We start from the raw sequence: 21,166 nt of genomic DNA, 5'->3' as shown, positions 1-21,166 counted from the left end.
GGAGGCCTCACTGATAAGCTATTACTTGCTCTGTGTATTATGGAGAGAAGAAGGGCATGAAGAGAGTAGGAGAAGTAGATAAAATCTCAGAAGCAAGAGGTCAGGGTTTGTGTGGACAATGATGAAGTCATCCTGTGTGTCTCACATCCTATGAAGAAGCACGTTACTCAGCCCGGAGATTCCTCCTGGAGGGTCCCCAAGCACTCTGAACCGAACGTTACCGCAGCCTTTGTTACATTCTTTATAATTTACTATTTACTTCCCAGTCTTGCCAATGGGGCTGTGAGATTTTGATGCAAGGAACCAGGATGATCTCATCCCTTTCAGGCAGGGACTCTGCCTTATTTATCCTTGTCTTCTCATAGCTTAGTATGGTGCTGGTAGTTGGTGGCCCTCAGTACATGTATAATGTATAATAAATGGATAATGAATGAATGAGTGATGAATGAATGAATGAGTGAATGACATGACTTAATAGCAGTTTATTTAAAAAGACTTTTGAATTTAAGTTGAGCAGCAAAAATAGCTAATGTGGTCTTAGGTAGTAATAATAAAAGTATAGTGCCTGATTTCTGAATATCTAGAATCTTGGAATTATAGAGATTAGAAGTGATGAGGAAATTGAGACCTGAGATGTGAGATGACTTGCTCATGGTTCCACGCCAAATTTGTGGTCAAAGTAGGACTTGAATTTAGAGATCATGGCTGTCAGTTAAATTTGCTTTCTACAAGTTCTACGATATTCTGTGCTTGTCAGACCACAACTGTAGCAGATGGTGCAATTATGAGCTCTACACTTAAAGATATATAGTGACAAAGTAGAGTCTGTCCAAGGAAGGATGATGCAGATGTTAGGGGAAAGTGGAAACCATATCACATGAATATCAGATGAAGACATTAAGGATATTTCACCTGGAGAAGAAAATACTTGCAAAGGGTGAGAAAATACTTGCACAAGTGAGTGGGAGAACATAGTATCTGTCCTAATATTTTTAGACACGTAAGTCATTATTCCTTTGCTCCAGAGAGGAAAAATAGAAGCCATGGGTAGAAACCATAGAGGAGTAAATTTCAACTCAATATGAAAAAAAAAATGTTCTCAAAATTAGAATTGACGAAGAATAAAATTCCAAATGATAGATATATGCAAGTAGAGGGTGGATGATTATGTTAGGACAAGATCGTGAGTTCCTTTAGAGTAGACGTCATGTTTTAGTTGTGTTTCCCTAGGACCTTGAATAGTGGCTGGCACATAGTATGTACTCACTTAAGATTTGTTATGCATCTTTTTAAAAAAAATTTTTATTGGACTATAGTTGCTTTACAATGTTGTGTTAGTTTCTACTGTACAGCAAAGATTTGTTATGCATCTTTTAAAAGGGATTCTTTCATGGGTTGGGTGAGCATAGAGGTGAATAGGAACATACTGTATTATTAACTCCAAGGACTTTTCCAACACTTAGGTTTATGATCCTTTGATAAAAATTCACACAACGTACTGTATCAATATTTAATGAAGCAAGTCATTTCCTACTCTTACAAGTAAAAGTCAGTGGAATTGTTGCTTTCTTTCTAACTCTACTAAGCCCTGCCATGTTGTATTTTTGTTCTTCCTTTAGGAGAAGGCAAGGTTTGTTTGCCACGACTCCTGTCTTACACAAAGGAGATCAGGGCTAGTTACATCTCTGCACCTGGTAACCAAACTAAAGTTCCATGTGGAAGTTTAAATAGAGTTTGTTTGTACAAGTAGCCTACGACCAATTTATGGAAACACTTGAGTGACGGTTATGCTTATAGATTCACACTTTTCAAAGTGATGACTAACCTAGAAAACCAGATTTTTCACAGAGCCCTAAATACTATTTAGATTGTCACCTTTTAAAAAGTGTCTTAACAAATATCTTAAACATCACTTCAGGAAACTTATTTTTCACTGAATATTTTATATTCAGAAAGTGTTGGTTTGACATTTGTCCTTTTTTCTTTTTGTGGACACAGAAGTGTCATTCCTTTCAGTACGTGCAGAGGACATTTGAAGGAGACAAAGAAACTTTTATTTAGATTTACTCTGTTAGCCACAGAAAGCTATGAAGGACTAAATGATAATAAGGCAATTATTTGATTTGTTACTTTCATCTTATTCTTTGAGAATTTTTACAGTTTATTTTTTTCCAAAGTGTTCATACATATTTGTGTGTTCAGAAATCTATATCGATTTCCCACCAAGGTCTTTCATATGCTATGTGATTCATTTTCGTTCTTATCATATATATAAAGCACATTTCATGAAATATTATCACCTTGGTTCCATTTCAAATAATGGTGCTGCATTAGCCATGAAGTTATTCATGAGGTATTTGTTTGTGATTCTAATTTCTTTTTGAAGAACCATATACTGTAAATATAGCAAGGTGCTTCTGAGAATTCATGATTTGGTGTTACACATTTAATGATGCTATTAGAATTTCTTCCTAGTTGTTAATTCCACTCACCTAAATGGAATAGATTTTGTGCTCTGTGTATTCCTAATATGTAGCTTGTTCAGGACCTTTCAGATATATGCACTTAACTGGGAGATTCTAAGATGTTTCCCAAATAAAATCCAATATCTTCTTTCCCTCTCCTTTATGAGTTATAAAGCACTTTCCCTCCCCTTCTTCTTTGATTTAATTTATATGCCAGAGGTTTTTCTGCTCTGGGGATGAAAATGGAAGACCAGGGAAGAAAGCTGATAAAATAGAGATGATTCAAAGATCTGAAATATTTTTTCCTCACTCGATATAAACTATTTTTTCTCTTTTCCAATAACCATCGTTTCCCTTGATCTTGGAATCACTCAAAACCTAGCCACTGAGTCCTGTATAAACTAGTGCTCTGTCTCAGGATGTGGAGAAAGATAAAATACTGGTACTTGTACAGATTGTACTAGCTTGATTATATTTACAGTTAGGAGATACCGCAAATTTAAGAACGCCAATTTTTTTCTCATCACTGAGTATTTATTATATATAACAAATACATGGGAAAGAAAAAACTATATTGTGTGATATAAATAGTTTATTTACATTACAGAAAAAACATCAAGACAATGTATACTATTTCAAATATATCCATACATAATCAAATATAGCTGTAGTACATGTTTTCATTGGTGTAGATTACCACAAATGCAAGGCAACATGTGTAGATCTCATCTTATTCTTTTGTCTATAATACTGTATTGTGTAGTCCAAGCTCTCGGTAGTCCGGCCACTGTGCAACATGCTCCCTTTAGATTAACCTCGTGGACGCTCTTGTTGTGTTGTCTGAACTGTAGTGCCCTGTATTTTGCTTCTGTCTGTGAATTCTGTTGCTTCTGGGGCATTTCCTAGAAGGTTGGAAAGTTTACAGATCTTAGCCCAGTGCTATTACCTAAAATCTGGTCCCACAATCACAGAGTGAAGTTATGGATTAAGCAAATTATTAAAATATTTCAGATGAAAGAATTTATTATTAGCAGAAGCTGGAATTATGTTGGAAGAGGTTTTGTTTTTTGTTTTTGCTTCTGTTTGCGGTTGTCTTTAAGCATCTGTTGAGGAGAACTGAAGAACAGAGGTGGAAGTTGAAGAGGAATACATTTACCTAGTCCTCAACAGCTTACTCGTCAGGGCTCAAACAGTGACTCAGCACAATGCAATAGAGCAAGTGTGAGCTCATCTAATCTCATGTTAAAGGTCTTCAACAACTTGATACTTTAAATGTCCCAAGGATGAATGTTATATTGACATTTCAGGGCTACAAGTTTAAATCCTATTAAACCAGAGAGTGAGCCAACTGTTAATATGGGATATGTAATGAAAAGGGATATTGTTTTGGTTCAGCCTAATATCATTTTGTATATTAATGTTATAAGCTAGAGACATAAATTGGTACCAATTATTTAGCTTCTATAAAAAGCTAAGACTCAGTCAAATTATCTGAAAAGCTCTGATCTAGTAGCTTTTCTCTTATAATAAGATAATGCTTTGACAATACAAATAAAAATAACAATATAAAGTTCATATAAAATCCTATTATAATAAGCTGGGGAGTGTCAGAAAATATATATTCATATATATGTTCATATGTGAGTAAATGTATATAGTATATACATATATGGGTTTTTTGGGGGTAGATCTGTCAAAATGAACATGGAGCTGGAAGTCATATTCCCAGCAAGTGAGAGCTGGAGATGAAAGACTGAAAATACATCTTCTCAGCAGGGCAACTCTTTTCATTTCAGAACAGGTCTCTAGATGTCTGTATTCTTTATGACACATGTTTATTTAGGAGAAGGACAGATATTTGACTAAAGTAGTAAAAACAAGGGGAAAGAACTAGGAAAAGAAAGTGGGAAGAGGAGAAGAGAAAGAAAAGAGAGGTAGAAAAGAGGAGAGACCAGGTGACAATGAGATTAAAAGAAAATTGAAGAGAATGAGGGGATCTCTGTTTCATGTAATTTTGTAAATCTTTTAGCAACTAGATGTTTTGGAACAAGTCTTGATGGACGAGTGTGGCCAGGTCACCAGGAAGAGAGGGTTTGGGCAGGAAGGGTTAGAGGGGAGGATGGCCTAGCTGCAAAGTCTGGTTTTTGAGCAGAATGTTTTCAAGTGAATGAAATGAATCCATACTGAGAATAGTGTAGTTTATTGACTAGTATGACTCTTGGATTTTGGAAAGCTTGGATTGCCTAGGAGAGTTTTATAAAATGCATTACAATAATGCCAGTTTAGTTCATGTGCTATTTCTCCTCCTCAAAAGTAAACAGAAGATAGGTTTTGTTTTGTTTTTACATGGAAAATGAAAACAGCCGTATGTCTTAAAAAAATGGCTTGCCTAATTTGGAGCTCGGTTAGGTTGTCTTGAGCATCAGAAAATAGACATCTTGACCAGCCAAGGGGCAGTATGACTGGTGGTTAAGTGCACAGGCTCTGATACTAGGCAGCCTAGATTCCATTTTTGCCCTTATTGCTCAGCTGTGTATACTCAGCAATTTGTTGACTTCTCGTACCTCAGAGTCCCTATCTTGAAAATGGGGATAATTGTTCCTTCATAATGTTACCAAATGTATATATATATATGTATTGGTGTGTGTCTGTACAGATATACGTACACACATACACACACATACACACACACACACAGACACAATTCCTGGGGAGATAAGGACCCTATGTATTCCAGTTGTTTTTATTACATATGGGAATGAAGTTGATTAATAAGACTTCTAACATCTGCTGAAGTATTTAAAGTTCTGCATTTTTGTCAGTACATGAAGTAGCAAATCAAATTGTTATGATTTTATATCTATTAAATATGAATTTCATTTTTTACATGCTGATATTACTTAGATATTAGTAGGCTCAAGACCCCCGGAGTAATGGGGCACAGTTTCCTGTGTTTTAGATTCTTTTCTATCTTTTCTTTTATACTTAATATTTTTGGTTTCTTGAGTTATTTTTATGCTCCCCAGAATCAATTTTAATGTAATCCACTGACTCACTTGGCATCTAAACATAAGAGTAGAGTTGATGAACTCAACTTGGTTTCGAGTAGCACAGAGCTCCCGTCAATGATGTTCCCTTAAGCCGTTAGGCCAGGGAAGGATCTATGAACCATATTTTGTCTTTTTCAAGAGCAAATGCCACACTTGTCCTCAAAGAAGATAGAACAATACAGATATAGTGATGTATTATGGCCTTTATTTTCTAAAGATATGATACTTTCTTTTATTTTTTTGTCTTAAAATAATTTTGGGGGAAACATTCTGATTTACTGTAGAGCTGCACAAATGATTGAAAGTCCAAATGCCTTGTGAATTTGACAAAAACCTTGAAAAACTTCCTGGGAACTTTTATTTCAAGCAGAGTGAAATCAGATCAGAACAAAGAATCTTCAGTAACATTTCAGGACATAAATATAAATAATATGCATTCGGTTTGCAATCTAATTCTTGGTTACCATGAATTTACACGCTAATGAAGGTAAGCCATGCCTGGCCTCCCTCCTTTACTCCAAGCCCGATGCCAGACATTACTAATTATTCATGGTTTTCTTTCCTGTTGAAACTGGATGAGATCTCTGTATTTCTCTCAACCTAACTCTCCAGGAAACAATTACTGTCTGATTATTTGGGGGTTTGATATGAAAGCTTGTTGTGAAATTTGCTGCGTGTTTCCATATATCAAAGGTTTTCATGTACTACAACATAATCATTCTCATTATAACTATTTTCTTTGAATTTTGTGATTAAAAATTATTTTGTTAACTTAAGATAAAAATATATTTGTGGTTTATATCAAATATGTTAAAAATGATTATACCTGAGAGTTATACTTGGAAATATAAGTGCCCTAAATGAGAGCTATAATTTAATACTTTTCTAGGCCTTGTATAAAATCTATTCTATGATCTCATTTGGCATACTAATCCGAGTAAGTCAGGAAACACTGCTCATTTAAATAGTCTGTTAGTAGTCTGAATGAAGACTGACTTTTTATCGCTAAAAGAGAAAAGCATATTTAAACAAAGATTGGTATTACACGTTAGAAGGGGAAAAAAGACCTTTCCTTAGAAAATAAATAATCCTCATCATAATGCAAAATAAGGAAAAAAATTTGTACCACTCCAGCACGAAAGTCAATGTCTTTCCATTTGGCTATTCCAATGTTGTTATGATGAGGAAATAGGACTTCAGAGAATGGATGGCTGCAGAGTCCATGAAGGGACTTGTAATTAGAGAGCTCTAAGACAAGGAGGAATGACATATCCCTTCATGTAGGTGGCCACTGAGTACAGTTACTGACCTTGTGATGCAGAGGACCACCACACAGATGACGGCAATCTGAATCGTTCCAATCACAGCTGCGATTAAGACGTACTGAAATCGGACAGGGCCGGGAACAACGTATAGTACACTGTAGTCCTTTTTTTCACAGTGTTGTCCAGTATAACCAGCATCACACCTGGAAGAAATAGTGTCCAGTTACCTGTAGTTGCTGGACTCATTTTTATAGTTGGCCTATAGCTATTTATCTTCATTGTGAAATTAGGACCTTTTGTTTCCCTTTCCTGCTCTTAAAAAAATAGTACTTTGTAGATATGTCTTTCAAATACTTGTTTTCAATAAGATCTCTTTGTGTTTTTTATTTCAAAGATAGTGCAGTTTCTTTTTATACTTTATGATATGAGTTTGAAGATAGGAGAGTTGGTAGATAATTTGTGGTGATAATATAGAGAGACGAGAGAAGCCCAGGAATAATTATTCTTTCTATATATATTTTTTCAGGTGAGCTTTACATTTTATTTAACTTGCTCTTTAATTAACCTAAGTCAACATAACTGCTTGAGAAAAGGCTTGTTTCTGATGACATGAGTATAAAATATAGTACTACTTATCTATTTTTGGATAAAGCATTCTCTATGCTACTGTTAGAATAAGTGTTAAAAAGTGTTAGGGCCAGAGGTACAACAAGAGTGATTTCTTTAATTTACTGGTCATAAAGTTGTCTGCTTATGTTAGAGAATTAAATTTCAGTAGGAAAAAAGTAATTATGATGTAGGCAATATGGTTGGTTCAGCAAAACAAGCCCATGCGCTATTCATCTGAGAATGAAGGCTGCCTCTCCCTCACTCAGCCCTCATCAGAAAGCTCAGGTAGACGATCTGCATGAAACGAGGAAACAGCTCACATGAAAACAATACTAGTGGGGATCAACTTGTCGTTGACTTTGTGGAACTATTTTAGTACTTCACTTTGAATTTCTCATAGTTACATCCTGGGATCTTTCCTCTCTGCATCTAGAGGGGCTTAATAATGACGACCCTGCTGGGGATGACAGGGCAGCAGGTGCAACTTCTCACTGTGCCTGGCTGCTCTACTGGAAGGCAAGTGCTAGTGTATTCAATGAAGGAAAACATGAAAGGAAGGCAGGTCTTGAGAAACAGAGAAAGGGAAAGGAAGAAAGAAGAAGGAGAAGATGAAGAAAAAGAAGAAGAGGGGGAGAGGAAAGGAGAGGGGAGGGGAGAAGGGAGGGGAGAGAAGGAAGAGAACAAGAGAGAGAAACTCCTTTCACTGTATAGCAGCAATATGCAACCTATTTCATCATTTGCCACTTGTATATTCCTTTAATAAAAAAATACGTTGGTCTTTTTCACTTTGGCTTTATCGTCTCTGAAATAATTATGTTCTATCCATGCGTATTCAGCAGATATTTGTATTTATTAACTAAATCCAGACAGGCAATTTCTTTGTGTCTCAACTGAGTCTGAATCTGTGGAGGTATAGCTAATATCTCACTCCACAGGCCTTGTGGATAGTGGATCCTAGCAAAACCAAGATTGATGATATTTATTAGAAGACCCGGAGGACTCTGGAAAAGACAGCCTCCCAAAAGCAACCGTGTTATCTTTAGGCCTCATTTCATTTGTTTGAGAAATATTTATCAAGTACCTGATCTGTGCCAGGCACTGCTCTGTGTCCATGGGAAAGAGTGATGAATAAACCAGAGGAGGCTGTGTCTTTAAGGAACTTGTAATGCCCAAGGTACAATTTAAAATTCCACCAGAAGAGTGTATATAATGATGTGTTACATAGTACTTGGGTATGTGCACACATTTTGTAGTTTTCTAGTTTGTGCGTGTGTGTGTGTGTGCGTGCATGCGTTCGTGCGTGTGTGTGTGTGTGCGTGTGCGTGTGCATGTGTGTGTGTAGGAGAGGGAGAGAAAGGTATGGCTGCTGATCGCCCATTCAGGCAGAATGCCATCCAATTCTCTGTAAACATCCAGAATTTAGTTTCTGTATTTTTACTTTATACATTTAAAAGTTAAAGGGTGAAAACATTACCTGCAAGATGGCTCCTGCATATTGATAGAATGTTCACACTTGCCGTGCATGCAGAAGCCATTGTAATGTTCTGGGCAAGGTATGTAGTGTTCTCTGGCGCTTTCTTCTAATTTGTTAGCATTCTCTGTGAATACAGATAAAAGCAACATCCCCTGTAAATACTTTCTTAGCCTGGTAAGATCAACCAGTACATTAAGAAGCAAAGCTACAGTAGGCAAAAATATTTAAAAGGGCAAGAATTAAAAGGCCATGCTTCAGAAGAAAGAGGGAGAAAGAATTGAAAGACAGATGTCTTTACAATTGTGTTTAGAGATGAAACTGCAAAATTACCCAGTACTTTTCATGCTTTTATGTAATTTCCTACATCTTTAAGAACCAGTGATGTTTCTATGAGTTGTCAGACAGCTTTAATTTTCCTTGTGTAGACACTGTACATTGACCATAAAATAATTCAAGAAGAAAATCCTATTTTTTGAATTTCAAAGCCCAGCATAATGTCCCTAAAAGTAAATTGCTTTAATACGTTGATACTCTCTCCATGTGAGAGCTTAAAAAAAAAAATATGCCCGTGTTCAATTGTTAAACAGAAGTTTTCCAAAACCAAATGCAAATTTCAACAGATGTATTCTTTCGGGCTTTATTCATCTACTGTGAACATGAATTTTCCTAGCACCCATACATTTTTTTATTGCCTAAATAATGCTACTGAAAGAGCAAATGTTATTTCAGAATCACTTATGTAGATACTAACACAGTACATACTGAATGCTATGGGTGTATTCTAATTCATAATATTTGGCCTATTTAACAATGTCATGTGAAACTTAAACCCATGGTAAAGAAAAAAGCTTGTGTTCTAAAATGAACCCTTTCTTCTGTCATTAACAAGTTTTGTTTTCTCATGTTTCTATAAAGATACTAAATTTTTTTCTGACCTCTGTTAGTCTAAATACATTTGCTTCTCATTGGTAATGCCATCTCTAAGCAGTCTTTGGATTCTTTATATGTTCATTTTATAACATAAAGTTTTGCCTTTTTTGAGTTTCTTCTATAATCTGAGACCTGATATACTTTAAAATTCTTCCCTAAACGCATGAGAAATATAACTCTCTTGACTTCAATCTAAAGATACTTTTCAAGACCACAGTAATCGGTCAGCAGTAATGCGTTCTCCCAGTGATGGAAGATTGAGAATAAATTACTATTTTTATGAAACAGATTATATCCTATCATTTCCACATAGGGGTATAGTTTTTTTTATTATAGTGCATCCTTATAATTTTTACTGGCGGTCATGGATGGTGACTATATTTATCATGAGGAAAAAAGGTACCTTTGGTATTAGTGAATTAGACAAATGTATTATTTATGTTTAAGCAAGGCTATAAAATATCTATACATTTTAAGATCTAGGCTGTCATCTGAAAAACGTTAAAGTTTGAAGTAAATTGTTAAATATGTTAAGTGCTTTCTTGTGTAGGGATAATTATGCACATTGGTATGGTGGGTAATATTTCAAACGACATACCCAAATTCATAAAGGATTTATCATAAGGATGCTGAAGAGGCTGGCGATGGCATTTAAATCATTCATTTGTTTTATATCTATGTCTTTTTACCTATTTAGGTGATCTTTTGTTTGCAGTATAATATTTCTCCTTTGATAATTACTATTAAACTGAAAAGAACCGCTTCCATAGAAAAGACTGAGAATGTATAGAACTTTCTCTTTTGGTTTCTTCCATTCTTCCAAGCTACTACGGTGTTTTTGGTAAGAAATACTGCTTGCAGTAAGCAAACACACCAAAACTGAAATGGGTAGTGTGGGGTAAAATTTCCAATATGGGAGTATGTGACCAAAATAGAAGCAGAACGACCACAGTATTTAGATACATCTTGAGAGGGCTTGTGGTCATTCATGAATCCATGAAGACTGGGATCATTCTGTGCCCTGGCTGGGGGGCTACAAGCCAGAGTGGACAAACCACACACCTGCTATTGAAAGATGACTTTAGCTGTGGGGTTTGCCAGCCTCACTGCTGATGTAATGAACCAGCACTGATTTTCACTCTTATTTCTGGATCTTCTCCCCATAACAAACTATTCAACGCTTCTATTTAGTGTTCGTTAGTAACCCTTCAGTGCTTCTGCACACCTGCATGTAGGGGAATGTTCTGTAACTTCCCTACATTTCACTTATACACTGTGATTTCAGTCATAGTATTTTTCAAACACATCTTATTAGGGCTATTCTTCTGTCAGTTGCAAAAGAAGATCAAGAATTTTCTTAACTCAAAATCCATTTTTTAAGGCTATTTTATTTTTAACTCTGTCCCTCACCCCATAACTGTTTTTGTTTCTGAATCTGTACCATGTCCACAATTAGGAACTGAAGTCCAAGGGCAAAATAGGTGATTGTTTGAGTGAGACTGTTGCCTTAGTGTAGTAAGAGCTGGATATTTTCACAAAGTTCATTATCCAGACAGGATGATCATGTGGGAGGGGAATAGTTTCCATCATAAAATCTGCTAATTAGTTTACACCATTCCTTATGAACTTGGAGTGCTCTGTTATGCTGCTCGTAGGATACTGTCAAATAAGAAAGTTAGAGAGATTGAAAATAAATGAGTAGAAGAAATGAACCCTGGGCAAGAAAATGAGGAATCGTCAATATATGTCAACAAATTTATAGTCAATCCAAACAAGTAAACCAGTTGATTGAAAACCTGAATATATAACCACTTCTAGTAATGCAATAGACACGTTTTAGAAATGAGATCTGAGTATATTAAGAAGAGTAGAAACACAGAAATATAATATACAAACCAAATATGTGTGTGGACCATAATGGGTATTTGTGATCCTGATGTTTATGCATAGGTATTTAAGCAATAACAAAGCATTTAATGATTTAAAATCATAGAAAAATGGGGCTTCCCTGGTGGCGCAGCAGTTGAGAGTCCGCCTGCCGATGCAGGGGACACGGGTTCGTGCCCCGGTTCGGGAAGATCCCACATGCCGCGGAGCGGCTGGGCCCGTGAGCCATGGCCGCTGGGCCTGCGCATCCGGAGCCTGTGCTCCGCAACGGGAGAGGCCACAACAGTGAGTAGGCCCGCATACCGGGAAAAAAAAAAAAAATCATAGAAAAATGATACTTTGGAAGTCTGTATGTTTTCTGTGGTGGTTGACGATTTAGACATCAACTTCTCTGTTCTCCATTTAAAAAGAGATTTAATGTAAGGATTGTGCTCTTTCTTCTAAGACAGAGAGTGATCATGGTAGAAACTCTTCGTGTCTTTGTTTAAAATCCTTGTCCAGTTTCCTGTTTAAATGTTTACAAATTGTTTATTCTGAATGAGATCCTGACTTTTTTTAGAAACAACTTCTGGTATAATCTGAGTTACTTGCAGCAGAGCTAATAGGGCTGCATGCCCATTGCTAGTCGACATTCCAATCAATAGCTATAGAAGTGGGCTGCTCTAAAGCACAGCTATATGTATTGTTTCTATTCCTGGTGCTTTCAGGGAAAGAGACACAGCAAGCTGAAGAGACAGAGGAAATGGCGAATAGCAAGACCTGGCTTTAATCACAAGTCAAGTAAGATAAGTCGAATAGAAAGTGGGCAGAGCCAGGCATAGCAGTTCAGATATTTAAACCAATATAGCCCAGAGTGTGGTGTGTGTGTACACGTGTGTTTATCATTACCCCTGATTTCTTCCCAAAAAGTTGGAAACAAGATGTCGTTCAGAGAGTTAATCTATCAAAGCAACACATTATCGACTGAAGCAGAAATATGACTGTAAAATTTGACTAAAATTATCCTTATATCTGAAGAAAGGATGTTTCCCTTTGGATAAGGGTTAGAGTCTGGCAAAAGAAGCATCTGAATGTCATGGTGTGTCATCTATTCAAGTGCCCTCTGGGATGCTGTGCCCTGAGAAGCCAACTTGAACTAGCAAACCCAGAGTGCTCAGTTGCAAAGATCGCAAAGATGGTTGCACTAGATTATTAGTGTCTGATGCTATTAAATACTCAGTTAACCCATTTCTCTTGTTTTGATGCTCTGCTCTTTAGTCTTAAAATAGTTGGACTTCTGTGTAGCTGGCTTTGACAGTACCACCTAGATATCTTATCCATTTGACATTTATATATTTCATTTGAGTGAATTGATTGGTTCTGAGTTTCCATGCATTTGGGGGGCACAAGTCAGCTTTCTTCAGCCCACTGAATTCTTGGGGTTTGTAAAATCAAATTTCTGCACCTATAGGCTAAAGGACCAGATCCTACCCATGGTGTATTACAGTCTGGGAGGACATCTGGGGGCTGGTCAGATGATATTTCTCTGGAGACAGCCCTATCTTGCTTTAATCAGGCCTTTCTTTAGAATATATATACAAATCCTTTAGGCCTCTGAGTCCCCATGAGGAGTCTGATTCTGTGTAAGGATTTTAGAGTAAGTTGGAAAGATCCTAAACTAGAGGTATCATCAGGATTTAGAGGATGCTTTAGGGAGGCAGATTTCCGCTGCACATTTTTAAGCAACCAGAACTGTTCAATAGGGGAATGAGTTATATAGTGAAGTGATGAGTTTGTGGTGGTGTGAAAACTTCTCATATGTGTTACTATTTCTCAGATGTTGTAGAATGTTACTGTATGGTAGATTGGATTATTTTAGATCTCTAGGTTCTTTGAATTTTAAGAGTAATATTTATTTCTATTCTTAATATTTACTTATATTAAATTACGAATAAATATTTATTGCGAAATATTATTGTTGATCTCCTAGGAAAAACAAGTGGAGAAATAAGGACATTATTTGGGGAAGGAAATCACTTTGCCTTAATTATGGGGACATTTTACTTTTTAAAGAGTGTAAAATATCTTAAATATCTACTGGGTCTGTAATTCAGACATTCTAGCATAAAGTGCTCTTTACTACATGTTGTCTCCCTTGTGGGGAACAATATGCTTGTGGATCTTACTTTAATTTTTAACATTATGCTTTAGCATCACGAATTATCTTGACAAGTACATGCATGTGAGTTGTACAGTGTGGTTTATTATCTTTTCAACTCTCTTTTCCTGTGGGCACACAAAATGTGACACATTTTTTCTGCAAAATGAAATTTCCATTTTTGATGTATTTATATAATACTTCTATTTGTCATGTTTATAACAGTACAAGGAAACTCCAGCACTGAGATATTCCTCTACTGATGATTCCTTGATTTTACTGTAATTTCTCCTGCTTACTATCCTATTGCTAAAGCAGTTTGAAAATAATTTTATTTAACCAACTAGAAAAACTATCTTTCTTTCCATTGTATTTATATTGTGCCTGGGACAGAAACAAATTATGAATTTAGAAGTAAAGTCATGATGGTCCCATTGTTGATTAGAGTTGGTTTCAAAGAAAATATAGAATTCTTATGATTTCCTGTCCTTATCAGGTATAAACATATGAGGTGGCAGTAAAACCTCCTATGTAGCTTGAATTGCAATCGAGGTTTTTTAAAGACCAGAAAAGCATTCCTATTGAATGGGTCCTGAATGTAATGCAATATGAGTTCTTGCAACTTAACAAATTCTATAATAGCCTCACCTGCTGTCATAGTTTCTTCAAGGCACAGATGAGTAGATGAGAAGAGTCTCTCTTTTTTTAAGCCTCTAGGACAGAGACTCAAATGAGAATGCTAGCCGAAAGTGACAGCTTAGCACAACGGTTGGGGAAGCATTTAAGGACAAGATCAATTCTAAAGTTCTGTAGAGAGCAGAGGCCCAGTCACAATATTCCTAGTTATCTGTTAAAGATTTTAAAAGAAAACCCTTCAAAATAGAGATCAAGTCCTTCAAGTGCTACATTTCTTCTGCAAGTTGAACATTATCCTATTTTTTCAGAAGAATAATTGAAACTATTTGGATCCAGAACTTTGCTAATTAGGCAGAGGTATGGGTTGGGAGCAGGATGCGTGGGGATGCAGAGAAATTCTTCTTTTTTTTTTTTTTTTTTTTTTTTTTGCGGTACGCGGGCCTCTCACTGTTGTGGCCTCTCTCGTTGTGGAGCACAGGCTCCGGACGCGCAGGCTCAGCGGCCATGGCTCACGGGACCAGCCGCTCCGCGGCACGTGGGATCTTCCCGGACCGGGGCACAAACCCGTGTCCCCTGCATCGGCAGGCAGACTCTCAACCACTGAGCCACCAGGGAAGCCCGAGAAATTCTTTCTTACTGTACTATTGATCAGGCACTAATATAAAATGTGAAATGTGATTATCCACATCACCACTTGCATATATAAATATTCTTATTGGACATAAAATTAAATACAATGGAAGAAAACTAATTTTTGTGTTACTGAATTCTCAGGCAAGACCTTAATGGCATTATTCAAGAATTGCCTGAATTTAATTTGGAAAAAGTAACAGCATCTGAAATAGACATAGTAATTTGGGGACTGGAGTGACTGAAAGGCAACAATACTGGATGATTAGTTGCATGGGCTTTTATTATCTCAGTTTCTACTGGTAATATATTTACATGGATAAAAGCTGAGAAATCTGTAAAACCTTGGAAGAGAAACTTGTATGTACCATTTTAACTTACGACATCCAAAAACAATTTTAGTAAATTGAAGAATTTGACATCACAAGTTTCATATAGATGTAGCCAGAAATTCTAGACCTCCAAGATAAAAAGAAAAAGTTGTTTATTATTAGGAGGAAAACAAGCAGATCTTTAGCCATTTTCTCTGTCCCCTGCCTTAGGAATGCCCTGGCTGGCTTCTGATGGTGGGGCCCTCCAAATAGTGAAGAGAACAGGCAACTGGGGGAAACTGCACTCTGCCTATGATGGTCCTTTTCAAACTTCACCATTCAGTCAAGAGCCTATTAACTCTCAGCAAGTGGGTAACTCCTATAGGTTTAGAGGATTATGCTTGAAGACCTTTTAGAAATATAGTATTTTATGGAAGTTTAGTTGTCTTTGACAACACTGTGTAAACATCAGGCCTTGGGAAGAGGCAGGGATCCATGGTTCATTAGCCTCTCAGGAGTCCAGAGGTGGAGTTGCCTTAAGCTTATCTGGGGCAATTTGCTACAGCTCTCCCCACTGAGCTTTTGCTGCAGCAACCCTGCTCTCTTCCAAGCTGCTCTTCATAGACAAAGTTTACTGTAAACCTTAGAGAAAGAAAAAATTATGGGAAGCCATTTTATGCCAGGTATACTCCCCTCCCCTTTTTTCTTTTGTCTTGAACTAAACCTATGCATTTCTGGCCAAACTTATTTGCTTAGTGGCTAATCTGGGTGTCCTTTCTTAGTGAACTTCTTGGGTAACAGTGCTGAAAATGACAACACAAGTGACAGAGGGTTCAGATCCTGTCCACTTTTGCCTTCGGGGCTATGTGAGTCAAGCTATTTTCTCCTTTATAGGCTACGTATGCAGCAATGGATAAATAGTTAAGATAAACCTTCTCAGGTGACACATTTGTTTTCCTCTGTGACTTTGAAATTATTAGCCAACAGAGAATGAGGAGGATTTAGGCTGGAGCATTCACTGAAACACAGCAGAAATTTTTAAAGATTTTAATAACGTAGATGGGACCAAAAAATTGGTAATATATTATATGAACATTTCTTGAGTACCTACTATGTGTCTGGCCCTGTGCTATGTACTATACATAATGTACTGTATCTATGGGTTGTTTCCACATGATTTGGTGTTGTCTTCTAAACACAGCCAAGAAAACAGATTCTCAAGACAGGATGATAAATCTACAATTCCTGGAGAATCTACAACATGCTTAACATTGTGTTAATATTTAACATAACAAAAATGTATACCTTAATATAGCCCTTCAAAGTAGATTTATAAAAATCTCATTTTATATAGATGAGGAAACTGAAGCTCAAATAGGTTTAATTACTTGTCTTAGAAATTTACACAATCGATAAGCAGAACTGGGGTCAAAACTAGGGCTCTTGGGCTTCCCTGGTGGCGCAGTGGTTGAGAGTCCGCCTGCCGACGCAGGGGACACGGGTTCGTGCCCCAGTCTGGGAAGATCCCACATGCCGCAGAGCGGCTGGGCCCGTGAGCCATGGCCGCTGAGCCTGCGCATCCGGAGCCTGTGCTCCGCAACGGGAGAGGCCACAACAGTGAGAGGCCTGCATAAACGTAAAAAAAACCCAAAAACAAACAAAAAAAAAAAACTAAGGCTCTTTCCAGTGTAACATGCAGACCACGCAGACCATGCAGCTAAGAACTTTTAAAACCACAAGACAAGCCCTGGTCCGGGAAGATGCCACATACCGCGGAGCAGCTAAGCCCGTGCACCACAACTACAGAGCCTGCACTCTAGAGCCCACGAGCCACACCTGCTGAACCCCACGCACCGAGAGCCTGTGCTCCGCAACAGGAGAAGCCCCCACAGTGAGCAGCCCGCGCACCGCAATGAAGAGGAGCCCCCGCTCTCTGCAACTGGAGAAAAGCCCGGGTGCAGCAATGAAGACCCAACACAGCCAAAAATTTAAAAAATAAATAATAAAATAAATAAATTAAAAAAAAATTTTAATGAGTGGGTTAGTATCCTCAAATTCCTCCTTTAAGGGTAATGTTGCTTGTTCTAGCGCAGATACACCTTAAGTGCTTGTCAAAAATAGATTTCCAGGGTTTGGTTGGTCCTGATCACCTGAATCAGAATCACCAGCTGATGCACCTGAAGTTTGTCTTTTAAAAAAGTACCCCAGGGCTTCCCTGGTGGTGCAGTGGTTGAGAGTCTGCCTGCCGATGCAGGGCACACGGGTTCGTGCCCCAGTTCAGGAAGATCCCACATGCCACAGAGCGGCTGGGCCCGTGAGCGATGGCCGCTGAGCCTGCGCGTCTGGAGCCTGTGCTCCGCAACGGGAGAGGCCACGACAGTGAGAGGCCCGCGTACCGAAAAAAAAAAAAAAAAAGTACCCCAGGCAATTCTGACATTCAGATGATTTGGATCACAATACTTTTGACACCACCTTAGCCGTTTCTCATCTCTCTGTCTCTAGCCATCTAATGCTAGGTTTTCCTGTTGCCTGGATCCTGCTTCCTTCCCTTGATTACTACGCTGGCGCTGCTCCATCTTCGTGGTCCCAAGTCTATCTCGGCTCCTTCTCTTAAAGGACTGATCTCAGCCAGCTGTTCGTGTCCAGGAGTGTGTGAGCACTGGGTTGCCCAGCGCTGCTCTTCCCACACCCACCTTGATTGTGATGAGAAGTCATCAGGGGCCTTCAGCTATCAAGCCTTCCTTGATCTTGGTAGTCAGCCTGAACACTTCATTTTATTTTAGAATACACTTCATTTTTTTCTTTATAAATTTATTTATTTTATTTATTTATTTTTGGCTGTGTTGGGTCTTCGTTGCTGCATGCCGGCTTTCTCTAGTTGCGGCGAGCGGGGGGCTACCCTTCATTGCGGTGCATGGGCTTCTCATTGTGGTGGCTTCTCTTGTTGCAGAGCACGGGTTCTCGGAGCACGTGCTTCAGTAGTTGTGGCTCGCAGGCTCTAGAGTGCAGGCTCAGCCGTGGTGGCACACAGGCTTAGTTGCTCCGTGGCATGTGGGATCTTCCCGGACCAGGGCTCAAACCTGTGTCCCCTGCATTGGCGGATTCTTAACCACTGTGCCACCAGGGAAGCCCACACTTCATTTTTATTGTTTTATTTTATTTTAGGCCCCTTTTGAGAACACAACACTCAAAGAATAGGCTGTCTGCCTGCAACAAATGCCAGCATCTGCGAGAGGCTTCTAAATGTTGTCAGAATCCAGGTATCCTGAGACGAGCTCTCACAAATCTCTAGGCTTCTTTAATGGCTCTGTTAGACAACTAACCAGAATAGCAACAAGAATTCTCTGTGTGAAAGTAAATGAAGCTTTCTCTTGGATATAGAAACAAATAACACCGCTGAGGAAAGGTGCAGATTATATCAAGGATTATGATTAGTTCAATTTCCAGGTGGGGGTAAAGGAGCATTGGTCCATTGGTGGTATCTTTAGACATTCAGCTAGTCTGTAGAAAAGATAAAGTTATAAGAGAAGCAGTGGGAGCAGGAAAGAAGACAAATAGAGGGAATAAATGGAAGCCTAGTCACCATTTGTGGCAGTGTGACAACTGGGAGAGATGGTGCTACAACAAACAGCAGGTGTCGACGGCACAAGAGTAGGGCAGCTGGGGAGGGACATCTCTTTATTTCCTTGAGCAGGACAAGACAGCCACCCTTTCTTTTAAATTGCGGGCCTTAAGGACAATGGACATACTCTCCGGACCAGGGTTTCCCAAGGGGAGCTCTGTCAATGCAGTGCTAGTTCTGGAGCAGGCTTCATGGAAAAAGGGATTCTATAGTCAAATAAGTTTGGGAAAGAGCGGGTTAAACACAGCTATATGCATTTCTTTACTGCTTGTTTTCAGAGTCTTTAAAAGGCTAACCTGCATTGTGAGATACCTAGAAAGGACACACATTATGGAGTGTTCCTAAACTCATTTGTCTAGGAAACTTGCCTCTCCCTTTTAGGAACATTTTGTGGGACTATTCCACCAGACTCCTTTCTGGGAAACATTGCATCGGACCATAGCATCTCCAAATTTTTCACATTACCACACACATAGAAAAGGATAAGATTTGGTTTTAGGCAAACAGAGGAGACAATCGGCCTGGGGGCTCTAGCCACTCAAGCCACCTGACTGCTAAAGTAGATTAATGAGTTTATACACCTGTTACCCATTCAAAGCACACGAGAAAACGTTGCAATAGATTATACTTTCTCCTAGGGCAGAGGCTGTATTATTTACTGTAACATTTCTAGGGTGTAGAACAAGAAGTAGCAATAAGTGAGTGTTCAGTTAGTAGCATGAATAAATGAGTATGACAGGCATAGGCAATATATTTGGAAACTGCCTGTACCTTGGTGTGGTGGCTTTCAAAAGATTAGTCCCTCTTAGTTGTTGCATCAAAGAGCCAGCTGCACTTCAGTAATGTGTCCTTAGAGAGACAGACAATCCCTACCTTAACCGACAAGGTAAGGTGCAATACAGTGGAGAACTGTAGTCGACTCAGTAGAGTGTATATATTCAGCGTGACAGAATTAGATGCAGAGGTAAAAGCTATATTTGCTATGCACTTCAGGCTTATTCAGTGAAAGGCAAAAGGCTGGAGGGCAAAGATGTGTTGCTAACCATAAAAAAAAGATATCTATAAATGACTTGAAAGAGCAAGTATAGGCAATTGATGGGTTGATGGGTTTGCACATTCCTCCTGTATGATGTCATGGCCCAGAAAGGACAGTTAGAAAATTTACAGCGTAGATTTAGATTCATTTACAAATTTGGAGTACTGCCATATGTTGGTACCTGACCAAATTAATGTAGTTGATTCTCATTGAGAACGTTAGAAGGTGTACCATCTCTTCTAATATTCAAGGATAAGATGAAACAATTTTAAGAAACAAATGCAGCTGATTATGCTATGAGTATTTCTGAAAGTTGGTTTGACATTTTAAATAAGCATTCTAGATAAAATTGATATTGAAAAAGTCACAGAGTCAACCTCTAAGACAGAATTTTGTAGTTTTTCCTAAGAAGTAATTTCTGAACATAACATAACCTCGGAACAGTTTCATGGTGTTGAACGTTATTCTGTTTTGATGATATTTAGTACATGTCTATGAATCAAGTATCTTTGTGCTTAAGCAGAATAAGACTGTTATTAAAGGTGGTATTGCTTTCTAAGATAAAAGTTTTGATGATGTGATAATCCGTCATAGATTTCCGTGTGGTCTCTCTGTTTAACCTGTTATAGAGACATGAGAATACCAATGAACAAGTCTTTTTCATGTTCAGTATTATACGTTTTTTTATCGTCAGTAAAATCTTTATCTAATGATTATTTGAAAACATTAACCAAATATTTTATTGGTTACCACATTGGGTTGAATAATGTCCTCCAAAAACTCCCATCTGTCTGGAACCTCAGAGTACAAGCTTACTGGAAAATAATTAGTTCAGATGCTTTCATACTGGATTAGAGAGGGCCCTAAATCCAATGACCAGTATTCTTATAAGGTCATATGAAGACACACAATGAAGATCAGATGAAGGTAGAGGCAGAAATTGGAACTACACTGCTATAAACCAAGGAATGTAGGAGCCACCAGAGCTGGAAAAGGCAAGGGAGGATTCTCTCTTTGAGAATGTGGAGGGACTGTGGTCCTGCCAGCACCTTAATTTCAGACTTTTACCCTCCAAAACTGTGAGATAATAAATTTCTGTTGTTTTAAGTCACCC

General features: G+C 38.1%; 1 protein-coding gene across 2 annotated transcripts in view; it reads right to left on the bottom strand.

Annotated features, from left to right (window-relative positions):
• Positions 1–1,315: 1,315 nt before the first annotated feature.
• Positions 1,316–21,166, bottom strand: part of TMEFF2 (transmembrane protein with EGF like and two follistatin like domains 2) — a 250,068-nt gene continuing 230,217 nt past the window's right edge. The window contains exons 9-11 of one of the 2 annotated variants that reach the window (XM_073806979.1): positions 8,864–8,987; positions 6,825–6,983; positions 1,316–3,367 (exon numbers count right to left, since the gene is read on the bottom strand). In XM_073806979.1, the coding sequence (XP_073663080.1) occupies positions 3,271–3,367; positions 6,825–6,983; positions 8,864–8,987 (380 nt within the window). In that variant the 3' untranslated portion in view covers positions 1,316–3,270. The remainder of the gene's footprint in view (positions 3,368–6,824; positions 6,984–8,863; positions 8,988–21,166) is intronic. The other variant, XM_019931472.3, reaches the window with a different exon arrangement.

Source organism: Tursiops truncatus, chromosome 7 (assembly GCF_011762595.2).
Source record: "Tursiops truncatus isolate mTurTru1 chromosome 7, mTurTru1.mat.Y, whole genome shotgun sequence".
Taxonomy (NCBI): Eukaryota; Metazoa; Chordata; class Mammalia; order Artiodactyla; family Delphinidae; genus Tursiops; species Tursiops truncatus.
This window is presented reverse-complemented; position numbering and strand designations above follow the sequence as displayed.